This window comes from Hypomesus nipponensis, chromosome 9, assembly GCF_054491055.1.
Source record: "Hypomesus nipponensis isolate SF chromosome 9, ASM5449105v1, whole genome shotgun sequence".
Lineage (NCBI taxonomy): Eukaryota > Metazoa > Chordata > Actinopteri > Osmeriformes > Osmeridae > Hypomesus > Hypomesus nipponensis.
This window is the reverse complement of record NC_140369.1, coordinates 23,721,465-23,737,909: the sequence shown is the minus strand read 5'-3', so window position 1 is coordinate 23,737,909 and position 16,445 is coordinate 23,721,465. Positions and strand designations below refer to the sequence as shown.

Here is a 16,445-nt window from a genome sequence, read left to right as displayed (position 1 = left end):
TGGCCCAGTGGGCCTATAGGTCACCATTCTCTCCTTGCACGCGATAGCCGTCTCTTGATAGCTGTCTATTGTCTGCTGTCGTGTGTTTGCCTGCAAGAGAATGGTCCTTGCTGTTGCTGCTAATGGTGGGGTTGTTTCTTACCCCTCTCTCTAAATCTTTGTCTTCCATCCACCATTTGAGACTGTGGCTGGCGTGGCTGTTGTAGGATTGCAGCTTGATGTTGATGTGATTCCTTACCAGGAACCAAGATACTTGACATGGTGAACATTAAAGCAGTGGAGAAAGTGGTAAACACAGTCCTGATATTGCACATCTCTTGTACCCTGGGTTAACTCGGCTGCCACTGGAACTTAATTTTAAGTCCTTGATTATTTAGAAACTCAGCTCAATCTAAACAAATTAGTCCTTAACCTTGGTTTGAACCATGTGATTGCCTTGGAAGCTAACTAGAAGGACATGTAAGTGGTGTGGAGTTTCATGACTGACTCCTTTAAAGCCTTAGCATCCAAGTCTAACCTGGTTATAGTATCAGTTTCTGTTGCAATAATTAAAAAAATGTTGTTAGTTTTCTGTATTGAATTCAAATTTAGTCTCAATATACATTATGCTTTGAGAGGTGTAAAGGTATGTTAGAGTCCAAATATATGTCCCATAATTCTCCATATTGTTAGTCTCATATGCAGAAACATTCACTAGTCTTACTACTGTTTTGATGTGTAAAAATACTGCTATCTTTAATTTGTAGCAGAACAGATTTAACTCCAAGGTCCTGCCAATTCATTATGTGATGACAATTAGGTTTAATGTGGCAAACCATCAGCCACATATGTATTTAGCAAACAATATTAGTTCTTACTTGCACTTGATATGGAGTTTTTGAGAGTAAATCAATTACAAGAGACGTTGTATTGATCTATTGTACATCAAACTGACGGCTAGCCCAAGTCAAGTGACTTGTTTGGTTGTCTAATATGTAATGTACCCGAAGAAAAATCTGTTAATTGGTAAAAATTCATCTGAATACCTGGTCCATTGGCTTGATTAGTCAAAAGATGTCTCTTTTCACTGTATTGTCTGCCTTTCTCTATAATGTCAATTATGTTTTGGAAATGGTGCAGGAGTACCAATGTTCTTACCACATGATATAAAATGTAGCAAAAATGACTATAATAATGAATATTTTATGAAACAAGCACATATTTTACTGATGATTAATTGGTTTATCTGCAATTGATAATGTTGTAAAAAGGATCAATAAACTGTGTGTCCGGGTTTTCAGTTAAGTATAGAATATTGAGATAGATATGAATGAATGGATGTTTTGTTCCTAAAATGATGATGATTCCAGTCAATATCTGTTCTGGTTACATTAAACTCATATCATGCAATACAAAAGTTTAGTAAACTGGTATGTTATTAGGATTAACATGAGTATTTTGCAAAAATGTAGCCTAATTCCCTACATTCTCATCAAAAGAATCTGCTTTAAATAGAACAAAATGCAAATGAAGATAATTAATCTTTTACAATAATGTAGATTTATTTATACAATTTCTGAGAGCTTGTTTGTTCAAATATGTACATCATGTATGATCAAGAGAAGTATCATTCAATAAACTGCACATAATACTTTCTCAAGATGTTTATCATGGTCATTGCTTGAAATTATTGCCTGGATGGGTGCTAAATTATTGTTAGGTTTGTTATTTTGTTTATGCTCTGCCCCCTGCCTCTGAAAAACATTTTGATAAGCACATTTTACTCTCAGGGACTTTCCATGACATGTGATGATGGTAGATTGTTTGGCTGCAAGCCATTTTCTTACAGTAGCCATGATTTATGCTGCATTTACAATGTATTCTGGGCACACCGTCTCATGCATTGAGACCCGAACAAGCTGTCTCCCCCACAGGCACTTATTTTTAAGGAGTAAATTCCTGCTTAGGAAACAGAATGTATAGCCTACATCAGAAGAATGAGCGACCGTGCGAAAACACATTGGGGGCTCCCCTATTTTTTTGAGCATTTACCATTTACCGTAACATTTAATTAAGTAATCCACCACAATCGTTTTCTGATGGCTCGTATTCTATGCCATTTATGTAACAACACAGTCTCCGTTACATAAACGCATTTGCCGACTAGACCACGAAGATTAAATTACACGATTTACATGGTCAACCTTAAACGTTGTCAAAACAAAAGCGCGGATGTCTAAACCTGGAATTTCTGCAATGTCGGAAAACTAACATTCTTCAGTCAAGTGTTGCAGTGAATTTTGAATGAAATGCTTCTCCTGTCAGTCAACCAGCAATGATGACACAATCCCATCTACTGGGAATAAAACGCCCTCATTGGCTAGCAAGTGAACTGGAGGCGGGATCAATCCAGCTTCGACTGTCAGATTGGCAAAGAGTTTGTGTTGCTGCGTGCAGGTAAAGATCCGAGCGACACACAAATAATTTTATGTGACCACAAAGGGAACGCGATGGGAAGAAATTGCTCCACCAAACAACATCACATGTATGCTACAAGAAAGAGGAACTGAAGTAGTGGAAATATAACTCCGCGTGTAATACCTAGATAATCTGGAAATTAAATCCCGTTGTGTCAACGTTTGGCCCAGGGGGCACACATTGTACAAGGAACTTCGACAGCTGCGTGTTTTCAACCAAGCCATCAACAAAGAATGAAACCTATCAAACGAGGTATATTTAAATTGAGCAGTTTTTTTAATTATGAGGTTTATATTCGCTGTGCAATAGCCTGTCTCTGAGTCTTGTGTGTCTGACTGTTGTTTTTAAATGGAATGTGGTTTTTGTTGCGAGCAAATGCAGCGTGTGTTTGTCTTTGAATTTGGAGGGACAGCTAACCAGCTAGTTATCTTTGGAAGCATGGTGTCCATCTGGCGGAGCGACAGAGAACAGTCATGCATGTGGAAGGGCGTGCGTTCAGGGTTTCTTTGTATGCTTGCAAACACGATGTGAACTCAAGATTTTGCTTGCACAACTTCAGCAACCCAACTTGGTGTTATAATAGCGGCTTTTTTTTTGTTTGCTAATCAATCAGAATGAATATATCGTGGGGGAAAAAACGAGGTTGTACACGGAAAACCAGAAGGCGAAACTGAAAAGAATGTTGGGTCGAAATTTGATTCGAATTTCGAGCCATTGTGTGTTGGCTAGCTAGCTAGCCTTATTTTAAGTTTGATGTTAGTTAGTCATTACTTTGTTCAGAACCAGTTCGCTATAGTTACATACCACGTCGAGCCATCATGGTGATTTAGGGGTAACCACAGTATCCACAATATGATTGATCAGCTTTATCCAGAAAAGTAATTGTAGTAAGCAGAACTTGACGAGTGTCAACGCATGGCGATCTTTTACCAAAGTATAGCTTTTTTCGGAAACTGGACTTTATTTTCTCTTTCTTGATCGCGCAAAACAAATCATTTTTTTTGTCAGTCTATCTAGCAATCCATCATCATTGCAACTGGAGAAATCAACTTGCCACCTTTTTAAAATGCTCAGTAGGTGGAAAATGTAGGCAATCATTTCCCATAGACACAAGATTATATGCAGTTATATTTTCAATTGGCTTTGCATGTGTAACACGAACTCCTATTCCAGCTAATGTCAGGACAAACTGGTCACATGTGGAAGAATGTGCAGAACATTACTTTCATAGCTAAACCTAATATCACAATTACAGTGGAAAAACATGATCACATTAATGATCCAACTAAGAACACATTTTTATACTTGTATTACCTTCATAATGTCTGTGCTAAATGACCTCAAATGTGCAAACGGCCCCCTTGCATGGTCAAGACTCCTAAGGCCGACTGCAGGAGATGGGTGATTTGCACACAATCTCCTTTGTGTGACCAGGGGCTGCCCCAGGGGTCAGATTTCACCCAGGGGAAAAGACATTTGCTGCATTCTACAGCCTGGCCTGCACCCCCAGGAGTGCATGCTCCATTTTGAATTTACCGAAGTTCTAGACAAGAAGATTTGGCACCTTTTTGCTTCAATTCCAAACCAAACTAGATTTTCTTATTTTAATCCTAAAATAAGGGGGTCCGATGGCCAAGCGGTGAGGGAGTCGGGCTATTAATCAGAAGGTTGTTGGTTTGATTTCTGGCCATGCAAAATTATGTTGTGTCCTTGGGCAAGGCACTTCACCCTACTTGCCTCGGGGAGAATGTCCCTGTACTTACTGTAAGTCGCTCTGGACAAGTCGCCTATGCTATTAGTTGTATGATGTGGTCTATGGTGGTCATTATGTCAGGCAGTTGTATATTATCTACAGATGAACTTTCCAGAGAATCATTTCATTCAGCAGTTACTCACACTATCGGTGTCTCCCCCTTCAGCTCTGGAGGAAGAGCGTCTTCGGGAGCAGGAGTTCTCCTGGACCATGTCGGACAGCGACCCCTTCGAGGACGATGGCTTTCCCCTCGACCTATCAGGAGCAAGGGGCTCGGCCAAGCGCCGTCGTCGCGGCAACCTGCCCAAGGAGGCAGTACAGGTGCTGCGCAGCTGGCTGTACGAGCACCGCTTCAACGCCTATCCCTCAGAGCAGGAGAAGGTCAGCCTGTCAGGCCAGACTAGCCTCTCTGTGCTCCAGGTGAGACAAGCACTCAGCCTCCCTCTTGTACCGTACTTCAGTATAGGAACCTGCACTAGTACTGCATCTGTCCATGGGTCTGGTCCAGAGGACCATGTTTATATTTCGATGCTGGGCTTATGTGGTATATTATCTGGTAACTTGTTTTAAATACTTGCATAGTACATGTTAGTCTAGTTCACTGAAGTGCATCAACAGGGCTAAATCAAAACACAAGGTTTGCTAGTTACAATGGAACTCTTTATGGGGACAACCCTTATGAAATCTGGCAGAATCAGCTATGTGATCATAGCCAAAACATTTTCCCAGACTGAGCTACATTATTTCAGTGTATAGAATAATCATTTTCATCAGCCTTAATGACTTTGATGATGATTTTTTTTAACCTGGCAGACATATCTGCTACTAGGAAGAAAATGTATTGAGATAGGTCATAAGATTCCCATAAAATCTCAGCTTTAGGCTGTCCTGAGAGGAGCAAAACTGTGTTCATATATCATGAACAGTACAGTCGAGGATGATATTTCCACAGCCTTCCCCTTTCACACCACATTTAGTCATTTTCTCTTTTGTCCTTTACACACACAGAGAACGGATGCGATATCCCCTTGCAGGACAGGCAGAGATGTAGCCAGTGCAGTCAAATGCCTTTGCTTGTGCTGGGTGGCTCAGTATTTTTAGCTGAGACTTCAATATTTCCAGCTGTCTGAGGTTTCCCTTAGCTAGGTCTGTGTGGGAGGTTCCACCACTAGAGGGAGGCCCAGTGGATCCAGAGATGATGGAGACCTGTGCGGGTGGAAGCTGTTAGAGATCGAGCCTTAAATGAAAATGGTTTGAACCCTTAGTCATGTAATTGGCCCCGCTAATTTACTAGTGTCTTGACATGGCTTAACCGAAAACTGATAAGATCTGATGTTGTTTACAGCACTCCTAATTTGCTCAGGCAGAGAAAATGGCTGTTCATTTGTGTTAATTCACATTTAAGGATCCCTACTTTCTTCCATACCATTATTTATGCAAATTATTAATAATTTTGGGGGTTGATTCCTATCAGATAGCCTCATTAAATGTAGTGGATATGTTTACCAAAGCAGAAGAAAAACCTTTAAACCTTCCTGTTTCCTTCAGATCTGTAACTGGTTTATAAATGCCCGGCGGCGCCTCCTTCCTGACCTTCTCCGTAAGGACGGCAAGGACCCCACCCAGTTCACCATCTCCAGACGAGCCTCCAGGGGTGAGGGGCGCCCCTCCACAGGAGGAGCCAGCGAAGCCAGTTTACCTGGAAGCCCGTCCTCTGCCGCTCCACCGCCCCGCCCGTCTGTCATCTGCCCTGGCCCAATGTTGGACTTGAGTCTGCTGGGCAGCACTGCCACGGCCATCCTAACAGGAGCAGGCTACCCTGGCCCTGAAGGGTCGGTCCAAGCGCTGATGCGGATGGATACGCAAGTCCTGCTGAATAATGAAGGTGAAGGGGTGACTGGAGCTAACCACCCTGGAGGTCTCTTTAATACCCCTCCCCCTACTCCTCCAGAACTCTTCCCTACGCACGACTTCAGTGACCTGAGGTTGCTGGTGGATGCTGCGCTGCAGAGGGCTGCAGAGCAGGAGAACGTGAAGAGGCTCCAGGAGAGCCAGAGCAGGGTTACAGAAGGAGCTTCGAGAGCCAGTCAGGTCATGGAAGTGCAGAGAGTGGATGGCAGTGATATGGGACTAACACCCCCGCCAGAGGACACTAATAAAGGGACCAACTCTCCCAGAGAATCAAGTTCTTCAGAGAAAGCTTTTCTGGTGCCAGTTTCAGTTCCAGTGAAAGAGTCTCCAGCATCAGCCTTGGTTACACCACTACAATCACTGTCTCCAATCCCCTTCGGTGAAGTCTTATGGAGTCCAGTGAAAAAGGCTATTTCATGCATGAACCAGATGCAGCTGAATGCGGCCCAAATGCCAGCTGTATTGCCAGTGTCAACTACAGCATCTGTCTTGGGTCAGATCCAATCCCCTACCCCAACCATTTTCCATGCAACAACCTGTAGCTCCATGTTTCCAGTGTTAATCCCGGCTTCAAATGCATCCCTTGCCACAATGCCAACTACATGTTCTGTTTCAACCCCGGACCAAGATGCGTTACAAAGCATGGTGTCCACTGTAGCCACAAGCCCAGTCTCTGCTCCTACAGTGGCCCTGACCCAAACCCAAGCTCCAGTGCAAGTTTCCACCCGTACCCCAGCCGCAGTCCCCATCCTAAGTTCAGCCCATGATGCCTCGACCAGGTTTCCAGCTCCAGCGTTTGCTCCTTTCCGGGGGCTGGCCCCCCAGCTTCCTGCTGCCCTTCAGTCCCTGGCTCCCTTGCCAAGCAGCAGCGGCCAGAGGCCCCCTCCAGTCATCCCCAGTGTGTGGAGCGTGGTCCACAGTGATGTCCGACAGCCCACCCAAGCCGTCCAGATGCCAATCTCTACGGTGTGGGGGCCACAGCACACCATACGGGCTGTCAGCGAAACGGTTAACTGAGGCAGAATGACTACTATTGTGTACTGGCTAAACCTTGTGCCTGCATTTGGAATTCTGGCAAACGGTTCCTACATCAACAACTCCTGTATAAAACTGTATTTTTTTTTGAGGACTGTGGCTTTTTGGCCGTATTTTATCAGGACTTTTCCAAGGAAGCTACTCCTGGGTAGAACATTAAAACATGATTTATCAAGTAGCGTTCCAGGATGTATGACACATGGTATATACAACATGTCTTTTGATGGTTTTTAAATTCCACTTTTCAAACACTTTCTTTTTATGTACAGTTGGTCTGTCTAGAAGCCACCACCAGCAGAGGAAGCGTCTTCAGTAGCAGGATCAGTCTTGGTTAAATAAGGTGGGGACAATTTACAAGACTGTCAACCATTCCCTTCAAGGCTCAAAGGTGGCCTGCAGCAACTTGTGAACATTTTCTATTTGACACTCCAGCGCCATGCTCCTGTACAGTTGTGCACTTTAGATTTTCTTTTTTCGTTGGCCTGGCTTTAAATTGCAAGCATTCCACAGCCACCCTCTTCCCCACACCATCTTCACCATGTGTGTCAGAGGCGTGCGGAAGGGAAATTGGCTGTACTGTAGTAAGCCTCACTGCACAGGTAAACTCCAGTGTCTGTGTTCTCTCCATTTTTATGACTTTCTTCTATGTTTGCCTTAAAGCTACTCTGATTCAGGAGCCTGCATGGACTCTGAATTTGATGGATTTAGAAAAATACCACTCGTATATTTGACAACAATCTACCTTGGTGGTTTTGTTATCCATTCCCATTTCCAAAACAGTTTATTAGCAGGTAAGCAGTATTCTCTATGTATATATGAAAATTGAATGTTTTATGTTACTCTGTGCTGTCTTAATGCATTGTGTATGATTTTCCAGGGTGTATTTAATGTGGTTTATAATGTGGACTCTGTATTTGTGAGAGTGTGTGTGTGTGATAAAGTAAGAGGTCACGTTGGTGCTGTTGCCGAAATCAGTTCAGTGGCAACGGGGGGAAAAACACTTGGCTACGATCTGGGCATTTGCTGTGAAGTGACTAGAAGTGACCACAGTGTCATTTCCTCTGGGGATGCAACCCAATTACTAACATTTCAGTCCCCAACTTTCCCCGTTGTTAAAGATTGGAACCATATGATTTGTTTGTTTTGATTTAAACCGCAATGTCTTAACGGAAATGCCTGTAGGTGTTGTTTTGGATATGTCGAGTGTCTTGACAAACTTTGTTCACACAGCCTATGTATTGAAGGAATGGAACCGTGAGAGCCCACTATATCTAAAGTAATTAGGCCATTTCATTCAGAATTCTAACCATCCCTTTTTAACAGTATATAAAAAGTATATTCAAGGTTACACACTTCAGTTGGAGGCCCAGGTATGACATGATCTGTATACTGTATTGATGCTGTGATTCCTATGTTGTCGTTATAGGCCAGTCAAAATAGCTTTAACCTGCAATGCTTATCTCGTCTGTATTGTTTACCAGAGCCATGCATGTTGTTGACAACCATGGCTCATTTTTATTCGTTTTTATTATCTAATGCTTGGTAAAACTAGAGAGAAAGGTGGAATCCTGTGTAACTTTTTGTCTATTCAGACAACGAGCATGGATCACCTTGTCCTCAATGACTGAAGGCAGATATTCATTCATATTTGATTTTCATGTCTTGATACTGAGCAATCCTTTGTTCATAAGGAGGAAGCCTGGTCTCACAGGTACTCAGTATTAGACGTGCTTTATATACCTCAATGTTCACATGGTTAGGAAAGGACGGTTCAGGCTTGGGTCATACTGTACACAAAGCAGAATGTTTGTAAATGTTAGGTAGATACTGTATATAACACAAACAATCGAATCAACTGTTTTCAGTACCATGTACGCCACTGTGACTAGACTGGAAAGGTGAAATAATATTTAGAAAAGGCAGGTTTTTGAAACATATTTTAGATGCAGAATAAAACTCGGGGGCATAGATGCCAATGTGAAAACGCATGTAAATATCAAGGTCACGTTATTTTTGTTTTGTTGCATGAATTGTCTTGGAAAATGCAATATATAGCATCTCTGTAAGACCAAATGCATTCTAAAGTATTTAGACATTTGGTTGTATGAATCATGGCTGATGTGCTTTGGACAGTATAACTGGCTATTGTGCCTTAAACCGGGGATTAAGGGAGCATACCCCCTCTACATAGAATTTGATTAGTCTGTGCAATATATGCCTTAAACTTTAAATGTGTTTTGTACATGCATTTCAGAGAAATAAAAGTTCTTTTTTTTCATAGTAAGGGTCTATCCACTTTTCTTTTATTCTACTGTAGACAGAAACAAACTGCACTAAGCTATACTGTCATGGCTAGAACCTACCCACCAGATGAATGGAACAAATTTAAGGCACTTCACAATATTGCGAAGTCTAAAAGGATTTTATGGTCAGTGTCACCTTTTTTGTGTTATCAAACCCTTTTAGACACCGCTTGAAGTATTTGCAAAGAAGGTAAAGCATGATGTGCTGTTGCCATTATAGACAGTGTGTGTGGCCTTCAGTTTTACAGCTCTGGAAACAATTTGTACAAATCTTAACATGTCTTGTTGTTTTGTAGCTTGAATGTGAAGTCCTCAAACTATTCCGATTTTTTGGAGGACATCCTGAAGTGTGTATGTATTATCTAAAACATACAGAAATACTTAATATGGGAAATATTTATTTTCTTTTGTGGATTATAAAAGTTTGACTGTTGTACTGAATGCATGAATATTTCAGGATATACACTTAAACATCTGGAATGAGTTGAGGAGCTGGCCTATGTTGGTTTCACACCTGTTAATTGTCTCTCATGGGTCCAATGTTGAAAATGAACAGACTTTACAAAATACTGTTTGATTTCCTTCACAATATTACTTATTGGTCAATTTACTTAATCATTATACATCTCACAAGTTATAGAGACATTTCATACAGGTATATTTTAGTAGATGTGAAAGGATACACACAATGAAGGTACATTTATGGCATTACCTGCTTTGTCAAAGCATACATTTGTGTAGGTGTTTTCTCAACATGATACAGCTCAATAATAGATGCAGAAGGAACATTGGTGATTGCAGGTCTGTTTATTAGTAGTGGACACTGAAGTCCACATACAGATTCTGGATGTATTTCAATAGTCAACCTGGCTTCCTTGGCACATAATGTCACGTATATTTGAATACATAAAAGCTATTTGTTTTTATGTTGTGGGAATGCACCTAAATATTAAGCCATGATGCACCACTTTTCAATAGACCACACTTTGTACATTTTAGCAAAACTAAAAAGGCAATTTAAAATATTTTCTTATACAATTGACTGCGTTTGCCTGGCATGATGGAATACTCTCAGATGTAGAACCCCTGACAGTCCTCCTATCTGACCAGGCTAAACCAGAATAATTTCCGATATTACTTGACCCCGAGTCTATACTGAAGAGGGTGGGGTCACAGCTGCTCAAGCACCTTCACGTATGTGAAGCTGTCAGAGATGTGTCCTCTACATGTCGTCCTTGTCCTTAGCACCGTGCTTGAGGATGCGGGTGAACTCTGCGTAGTTGAAATTTCCCTTCTTGTCGATGGGAGCTTCACGGAACAGCTCGTCCACCTCCTCGTCGGTGAAGCGGTCTCCCATGGTGGTCAGCAGCTCTCGCAGGTGGTCCTCGTGGATCACACCTGCGGAGCATGCAAAGCTGTCAGCCTCCTGATCCACCACCCTCTGCAAATTGTTTTGAAATACAGCAGTCCCTTCTTAGTGTGCTCTCTTTTTTTAAAGTGACATGCACTTTCCTGTGTAGCTCTGTTTAGTTCTACTCAGATCATTAACTGCACAAGTCTTTTTACATTTTCATCTTATTTTATAAACTTGTGTATGTATTCAGTGCACCTGGATTGCCTCCAATTTCGTTGTACAGTGTACAATGACAAAGATATTCTATTCTATAAACTAGATGTAGACTTGGATTTGAGAGTATTTCACCTGATCCTTCCTCATCAAAGCAGGCAAAGGCATTACGGATTACATCTTCTGGGTCAGTTCCGTTGAGTCGTTCTCCAAACATGGTCAGGAACATGGTGAAATTGATTGGCCCCGGTGCTTCACTCATCATCCCCTCCAGGTACTCATCCGAAGGGTTCTTGCCTATGAAGAACCCCATATGGTGTTTAGTCTGATAGTTCAGTCTTGCTGCTCATGTTGACCAACAATGAAAGTATGAATAATATTTTTTTTACAGCCGGATGTTCTGTATTATCAGTGTGGAAGTTTGTAGTACTTCCTGTGGTGATTCTACTACACTAAACAATTGCTTACTTTCGTGAAGTCAATATGGTGAAAAGGAGCCCCTTGACATGTGCCTTACCCAGAGAGGCCAGCATATCATGCAGATCCTCTTTGTCGATAAAGCCGTCACGGTTCTGGTCGATCATGTTAAAGGCCTCTTTGAACTCCTGGATCTGGGACTGGTCAAACATGGCGAAGACGTTTGAGGTGGCCCTCTGCGGGCGCTTCTTTGTGGTCTTTCCCTTGGCACGTTTGCTCGACATGGTGGCGGTTTGGATGGATCTGTTGACAAAGGTTGGATGACGTATAATATTGACAGTCAGTGAAAATTGTTGAGGGACTGGCTAGTTACACTAACGATTAAAATACTTATTTCAAAATATGCCAAACATCTCAAACAAATCACTCAACAATGGGACATACTGTATGTCCCATACTGATACTCAATGTTGCAGAAAGACTCCTATTTAAGGCATTCCCTAAAATATGCAAGGCAAAAAAAACATGATTTGTGATAAATCTTCATGACCTTTCCGGGCTTAGACATTCTTTTCTTACCTTTTCAAGTTAGCGTGAGTGCAGCATGTGTAATACATTCAGGAGTTATAACAAGGAGAATTTGTGTCACAACAAGGAAAAGTACTTTTGAGTATGAGCGATTACATAAAACAACACATTTAGTTAATCTTTCTTCTGTTAGAAATGTAGGAACCACTCGTCTGCAGTCTGCCTTGTGTTTATAATCAGACAAAAAAGGATCACATATTACTCTCCAAATACGTATGTTCAACATCGAAAACCATGTTTGTCATCTTCAGCTATAAATTATATTGTTTTAGGATTCGGACCTGATAGACTAGATGTTTTGACAAAAATGTATGATTTATTTGTCATTGATAAATAATATTTGGTCCATATGTTCTAATATTGTAATCTAAATATTATGACCAAATCTAAATGTGCCCATGAAACGCAAACCTTCCAAATCCCCCCCTCCCCCTCAAGTCAGAAAATACAGACGCGTACTTTTAACCTGATGCTGATCTATTTCTGGACTCATTTCAACAAGATTGAACACTCATACATACCTGTGCACTATACTATAATACTATACAACCTTTTTTGTGATGATGTTATTGGTGATAACATGTATGAAGCACCTGAGACTCCTCTCTACCGGCATTCACAGCTGAGCCATTTTGTTTGAGGTATTTCAAATGGATCCTTTTCTTTGTGTGTGTTTATTTAGCCAGTATTAAGGATCAAATTTACAGTTAAATGGTATTTCAGAGTTAATCAACTCTGACATAAAATAATCATTTCATGGATCATGTCACAGATGCTTTGACTGCTGGTGAGATTGAAAGTACAAAGGAAATAATAGTATACACAGCATCATATCATTTATGAAAGTAAGTATCTAATGATTAGAAATAGTATCTATTTTGTCATAAATTAAATTGCTTATCTCTCACTATGGTATTGTTTACAGACTTCCATAGCTAGATCTTCAGTGTGCTTCAGCAATATACTGAAGACAGGCTACATCTGGTAGCAACTTACCTACAGTAAGTAAAAACATTACTGTATTTCTTTAAAAACCTGCCAAAATTAGGCTTGTCACTCAAATTTGGATCTCATGTCAGAGTAACTATGTGAGTGCCCTGTGTTACATAGCTTCAGGCTCGCTCAGTGATGACGGAAAGAATACATCAGAACTGTAATTACAGTTGAGTCGTTTGGAGTTCTAAAAAGAGCAATGACAAAGTATGATATCATTCATAACAACTTGCTGTGGCATTGGTGATCTAGAGCATCCACTTGGAGTGACCTTTACACACACAGCTAATTATGTTTTGTGGATGGATAAATGTACTTTAATTCTGCATGTATGTAAGGAAATACAAAACAATTGCTATACATTTTTTGCCCCTTCTGCTTGTTACCGATTTCTTGGTTATCATGTTATTCATAGTTAATTAACCTCAATCATAGCAAATTCTGTGTCCACACTGTATTGATTCAGTATAGAAGACAAAAATATGGTTTCTCAGGCAAACAATAATATAGTTGTAGTGGGTGATTTAATGGTTTACCTTCCTTTACAAATGGAAAGCTACCCACTTTGTTCCAACGGAATAATAGTCAGTATTATTATTTACACGGTAAATAATGTGTACAAACCATCTTTTGTGGACTGATCAGCTTGTTTGACTAATGGTTCTTTATCAGGTTTGTTTGATACAAAGGGCCAGTCTTTCTCCATGTGCTATCCGTCAGATTAAGTATCAAACGTCTACTTCAATACAAGGCCACAATTCCACCTTGGTCTATCTCCAATGCAAAGCAGTCCTGTGTCTAGGGTTATCAGCTACTAAACTGTACCGTAAGACATTAAAGAATAAAGACACAAAGTGTGAAACCTTAAAAAATATATATATCTGCATCCAAAAGTGACTAAGATGATATTGATGATATATATATATGATATATTGTGCAACATTGCACTGCTATGTCCTCCACTCATAAGGTAAGGCAATCAATATATATCTACACCAGGCGGATACTTGTTCTTTTAATGTCTGCAATGGCAGTTGTCATTTGATTCACTTGCTAGTTCTTTGTCATTTGCATTTGTTTACCATGAACTGCTTGAGTCTCTCTTTAAGAAATCTGGTAATGTGTACCCTGGCCCCTTTCATACACTCCATGCTTTTATCTAGAAACTCACTATAATTACAGTTGTGTTAGAATGTCTACATAGTCTACCTTCATGTATTGTTCTCTCATAAAATATCATTATTTTTGTGAATGTTTAGAGTATGTGGATCCAGAGATAAGACATAATCTCACTCTGACAGCTACTACTGTATTTTTGCTTCTGGTGTGAAACGTACTATCCTTGGCTGACCAGTGATTAATGTTTAAATGTGAACTCGATTTGGTATCACTCAGTTGAACATTTGGCTGGTAAATAGTATGACTTTGCCTGATTTGTATCCGTCTCCTTCCTTCTGTCAGCTAGGGTTCAGACACACACACAAGTGCACATACACTTGTCATCAGACCATCACTATTGACCCTAACCTCTGACCATGCATCAACACTCCGCACTCTCCAGAGCCAAACCCAAAGAATGCCAAAACCAAACGCACTAAAATGTAATTACTTCTTTCAATAAAACAAAAAGCTTACATAATGACAAGTGAATTACAAATGAGGATTTGGAATGTGTGATTGCAAACAAGAGAAAGAGAGCGAAAGAAAAAATATGTATCTGTATGGGTAAAATACCCCTGTCTAATCTACCATGATAAGAGTTTAAATGTAGCCTTAATTTCCATTTTAAGAATCCTGGAGCCCTACCTTGATCAGCAGCTGATTCTAAGGCCAGGGGTGGTGACTTTGGGTATTGCTTTGAGGAGGGTGAACTATTTAACTCCATCATCTCTCCTTTGCCACTCACTACTAAGTCACTTGCAGGACCCTGAGAACCTAAAGTAATTATTTTAATGCAGTGCTTTTTCTCTTCCTCTAAAGTACTAAAAAAGGCAAACAATAATATGAATCCATCTCACCTTGGCTTCAGGTAATTGTATTGGGGTTCCTTTACACACCTTTTCTCTTGGTCTTTCACTACAGAAGGAAGATGCATGCAGTCCCACTGAAAAGTTGTTCAAAGCATCAGCCTGTGAATGCCCCTCCCTTTTCTGCTGCAGCCAATCACCTCACCAGGCTGTCCCAAACAGAGCCGTCCTAGTTCAAGGCATTTACCCATACAAGGGAAAAGAATGTGCAGGCTGAGGCTTGCAACTGCCACAGCACAGCTCGGGATGTTTGGGAAGGAGAATGAAATGACAGGAACTCCGATAAGCCTGCCTTATTTAGTGAAATATCGGAAGGGCCTGGCCGTTCAAAGGAGCTTTCTCTTGTTTGCTTCTCGGGATGGAGTGGATGGAGGCGATACCAGAGGCTGGTGTGTTTTAAAGCCGAAGCTCCCAGCTTGTTTATGAAGCTTGAAGGGACTGCTTAAAAAGGCAATTTGCTCTGACTGACTAGTGTCTGGGTCTAAGGGAACTTATTTTGCTATGTCAAGGTTGCAGCATCTGTTGTATAGCCACAAACTAATTATCTGCCATAACATATTTAAACAAAATAAGCAGATTGTATTTCCTTTCAGTCAATGTAGGTGTACTAGTTACAACCACAATTTAAATGTTTCTGGTCATACATTATTGGGTTTTGGTAATAATCTCCTAAACCTTTTAGAATTTAGTATGAGAAATTCCATTTAAAAAAATGCCTGTCAAGAATGTAATTTTGTAAAGAGTTGTTTTTAGTATAAAATATAACAACATATTATTTGCTTGATAAGTATTTAAACATTTCCATTATATTTTTCATGGTACTCAGAGAAATATCATCTATACATCCAATAACAAGTTGAAAAGGAATGTGTTTCCAGAGGTACACAGACTCCTTATTACTATATGAGAGATGTAAGTGATACTCCATATGTGATCATTCATAATCATAGCTTATATTCGTAAATGTAATTCTTAATGTAAATCAATAGCTGTGCTATTCCAGTGCTTAAATTCTCAGAATCATTTCAAATATGATTCCCTAATCCTGAAAATTGAGATTTTAAGTAAAATTATTAGGTAGGTTATGTTTAATAAATTATATATCATTGATACATATATCATATTTATAATTATAGAATTGTATTTCGCAATTACATGACGCCCTGGCCTATAGGCCCACGAGACAACTTCATAATGCCGTTAGTAGTTAAAGTATTCCCTCTGCTGGTAAAATTATATTCTCATGAGGCTACTTTATGGATGGAGTCAATAAGCTTTTCATTCTCTTATACATATTTAAATACTTACTTACTAACCTTAGGTTTACTGATAAAATACAGGTATGTTGGCCTTCATTTAACTTTCAGTAGGTTAATCTGAATTAAGTTGGATTA

General features: G+C 40.3%; 2 protein-coding genes across 2 annotated transcripts; one reads left to right on the top strand and one right to left on the bottom strand.

Moving 5' to 3' along the window:
• Window positions 1–2,418: 2,418 nt before the first annotated feature.
• tgif2 (TGFB-induced factor homeobox 2) lies at window positions 2,419–9,440 on the top strand. Its single transcript, XM_084704298.1, has 3 exons — window positions 2,419–2,709; window positions 4,377–4,630; window positions 5,759–9,440. The coding sequence occupies exons 1-3, from the start codon at window positions 2,691–2,693 to the stop codon at window positions 7,136–7,138; spliced, it is 1,653 nt and encodes a 550-aa protein (XP_084560424.1). The 5' UTR covers window positions 2,419–2,690; the 3' UTR covers window positions 7,139–9,440.
• Window positions 9,441–9,837: 397 nt separating this feature from the next.
• Window positions 9,838–15,140, bottom strand: LOC146273577 (myosin regulatory light polypeptide 9). Its single transcript, XM_084704299.1, has 4 exons — window positions 15,043–15,140; window positions 11,544–11,746; window positions 11,162–11,323; window positions 9,838–10,857 (listed from the first exon to the last, which is right to left on the bottom strand). Exons 1-4 carry the CDS (start codon window positions 15,117–15,119, stop codon window positions 10,682–10,684), a joined length of 618 nt encoding a protein of 205 aa, XP_084560425.1. The 5' UTR covers window positions 15,120–15,140; the 3' UTR covers window positions 9,838–10,681.
• Between the last annotated feature and the right edge of the window lie 1,305 nt (window positions 15,141–16,445).